Raw genomic sequence first — 3,268 nt, 5'->3', positions numbered from 1 at the left:
CTTGAACTCGCTATGTAGTCCAGGTAGGCCTCAAGCTCATGGCAATCCTCCTGCCTTAGCCTCCTGAGTGCTAGGATTGTAAGTGTGCACCACCATACCTGGCTGAGAAATTTTTTGATCATATGTAAGTGAAAGGTTTTTTTTGGTCTCTTTTGAGGCAGAATCTCAGTATGCAGTTCAGGCTGGCCTTGAGCTCACTTTGTAGCCCAGGCTGGCCTCGAACTCGCAGTGATCCTCCTGCCTCAGCCTCCCGAAGATTTTTTTTTGAGACAAGGTCTTAAGACATGCAGTTCAGGTTGACGCTGAATTCACTATGTAGCCCAGGCTGGCTTCAAACTCACGGCAATCCCTCTGCCTCAACTTCCCATGTGCTGGGATTACAGGTGTACAGCACTATGCCCAGCTGAAAGCAAAAGATTTCTGCCAATAAAAAACACTTCGGACACAGTTAATAGAGATGGCAAAGTGGGAGAAGATTTCTACAATTCTCAGGATACACAAGGGACATTCGGATGACACAAGAAATTGTTTCAAGTCAACAAAAAAAAGTATCAGTACTAAGAAAATATGAACAGGTAATTTACAAAAGATGGAATCAAAAAAGCCCACGAAGAGATGCTTAATCATTACAGAAAAATGCAAATTAAGACAACAGTGAGATATCACTGCCGCTCCCCAGTGTATTGGCAACTACTAGAAAGTTGGATAATGCCACGAGAATGGCTGCCTACAGGAGGGGATAAGGAGAATGAGTAGGTAATATGAGGTTAAAAGACAATCAAGGGGTGGGGGATTTAGCTCAGCGGCACAGCGCCTGCCTGCCAAGCGCAAGGTCGTGAGTTCGATTCCTGGTACTGGGAAAAAAAAAACGAACACGAAAAAAAATAAAAAACAAAAGACAATCAATTGGTGCCAAGGGTGGTGTTGCACACCTGTAATCCTAGCACTTGGGAGGCGGAGGCAGGAGGATCGCGCTGAGTTGAGGTCAGCCCGGGCTAGTGAGTTCAAAGTCAGCCTGAATGACATGGTGAACTTCTGCCTCAAAAAACAAAAACAAAAGAAGAGACAAAAGAAAAAAGGGCAATCAACTGAGTAGACAATTTTTTTAAAAAAGATCCTGGAAATAGAACCCACAGCCTTCACAGTGAACTACATCCCTGGCCCTTATTTTTTATTTTGAGATAGGGTCTCTCTATATTGCTAATAGGTTGGGTTCAAACTTGCAGTCCCCCTGCCTCAGTTTCCTAGAGTTCTGGGATTACAGGCGTGGTCCACTATGCCGGGGTACTGCTTGTGTTTAATATCTACTCTCACCCTACATCTAAAGGAAGTAAGGAAAGGTTGCCATCTTTCCGATTTTTTCCCTTGTATCTCTAGCAGCTAAAACAGTGCCTGGAACCTAAGTACCTGGCAGACCTTCAAGAAATACTTGATGCAAGAACGCAGAAATGTGAGGAGGGCGTGAAGGCGGGGATGGGGACCGTGCAGCGTCCCTCCCTCCTCCTTTGCGCGGCCGCAGGCACCGGGGTCCACTCACTCGAACGAAGTCACGAAGCAGGTCTGGGAAGGAGCCCCGGGCACCAGGGTTATGTTCTTCTCCACCGCCCAGCCATTGCCGCCGTGTTCCACCTCCCAGCCTCTGAAACCCTCTGAGGATACAACAGGGTTTGAACGTGAGGGTTTCGCCCAGCAGAGAGCCCGCCACCGCCCAGCATGTCCCGCCCACTCGTTCCTCCTCGCTCTCCCCCTCCCGCTGGACGCTTCTACCCCGACCCCATCTGTGCCCATTCTGTATCCCAGCGACAGTCAGCCCGCCTATCCGTTCGACTTTCTCCTCCCTGGGTCAATCTCCTTCTTGCTTCTCAAACTCCTGGCACAGCCCGGGGATTCACCCCTGCTTTGTCCCGCCCCCTCACTCAGACTACCTCCCTCTTCTTGAGGCTTTAGTCAAGTGTACAAACTCCGCCCCCATCAGCATCCAATTAGCTTTACCCCAGGCAGCCTCACGCGCCTCCTGAGCCACGCCTCCTAGCGCGCCGTCCATTCATGTCTGCATGTCAACCCCGCCCCCTAGCTCCTTTAGTTGTCTCCCATTGGCTACACCGCTCAAACCGGCCCTGGCCACGCCCACTCATTCATGCTTCCCGACGCGTTTTCCCTGGGTTCCTGCAGTACGCTGGGACCCTCTCGCTTTAGGCCCAGTCCCCCGGCACGTACGCTCTCCGCAGGAGTTGAAGATGAGGTTACGGCCGAGGGGCGCGCGTAGGCAGAAGCGCGCCAGGGCGCAGAGCGGGAGCTCCTCCTCGTCCTCGCTGTTGGGCGGGCAGCGCTGGGCCAAGGCGTAGAGTGCGCGGCCCTCGGCGCTGCGGTCGCGGGCCAGCTGCAGCAGCCATACGGTGGGCCCGTCCACCACGTCCCGCCAGGCGCGGCACACTGGGCGGCAGCGGGTCACTAACGCGCGCGGCGGTACGTGGCTCAGCACCCGCACGAGCAGCTCGGGGGGCAGTGCGTCCAGGGCCACCGGCGGGCCCGCGGGCTGCCGCCGCCGCGAGGGCCGGGCGCCCATCGCGGCTCGCCGGGGGCGAGAGGGGTCGGTGGTCAGCGTCTTCCCAGGGTCATCATCAGCTCCACGGCTGCACAAGCCAGACTGAGTTCCCGCTGCAACGATCCAGACAGGTCCTCTGTTTTTCCTCTTGGGACAGAACACCCTGCCTGGAGCTGGGCGTGGTGGCGCACGGCTGTGATCCCAGCACTTTGGGAAGCTGAGGGAGGAAAACCCAAAGTTCAAGCTTAGCTGAGACCGTCCCCCCAAAACTAAAAGACCCCTGTGTGATCTGATCCCATCAGGAGCGCTAAGCACAGCCGCCTCGAGGCGCACACGTGTGTCGGGCAACACTTCACGCGAGGGAAGCACACTGACGCTCCATCCCCCAGTGTGTTCCAGCTCCTTGGGCCTTTGCCATTCCAGACCTATCTCTAGGAAAATCTTTTCCCTCAACTTGTCATCTTGCTCTACCCAGAATCGGGCTCTCTTTATGCTCTTTCCAAAAGAGGAGGTGTCCCTGCCCCTGGGGGCTGCTTCCGGCCCAGCCTCCGTCCCCCCTCCCAGCTGCCTAGCTGCAGAGCTCCCGTCATCAGAGGTCAGTCACTGACCACCTCATGGGTCATCTGCTGACCCAGGTGTGCTCCTCTCTCCTCAATCTCTGTTGTTTTTTTTGGTACTGGGAATCGAACTCAGGACCTTGTGCTTGCCAGGCAGGCGCTGTGC

General features: G+C 54.9%; 1 protein-coding gene across 1 annotated transcript in view; it reads right to left on the bottom strand.

Annotated features, from left to right (window-relative positions):
- Fbxo17 (F-box protein 17) overlaps positions 1 to 2,762 on the bottom strand; it is a gene marked incomplete at its 5' end in the record, with an annotated part of 6,718 nt that extends 3,956 nt beyond the window's left edge. Inside the window, 2 exon segments of the mRNA XM_005399801.2 lie at positions 1,538 to 1,649; positions 2,218 to 2,762. Coding sequence (XP_005399858.1) covers positions 1,538 to 1,649; positions 2,218 to 2,566 — 461 coding nt within the window.
- Between the last annotated feature and the right edge of the window lie 506 nt (positions 2,763 to 3,268).

This window comes from Chinchilla lanigera, unplaced genomic scaffold (genome assembly GCF_000276665.1).
Source record: "Chinchilla lanigera isolate Chin_1 unplaced genomic scaffold, ChiLan1.0 scaffold00067, whole genome shotgun sequence".
Classification (NCBI taxonomy): Eukaryota; Metazoa; Chordata; class Mammalia; order Rodentia; family Chinchillidae; genus Chinchilla; species Chinchilla lanigera.
The sequence above is the reverse complement of the archived record's forward strand: the minus strand, read 5'-3'. Positions and strand labels throughout refer to the sequence as shown.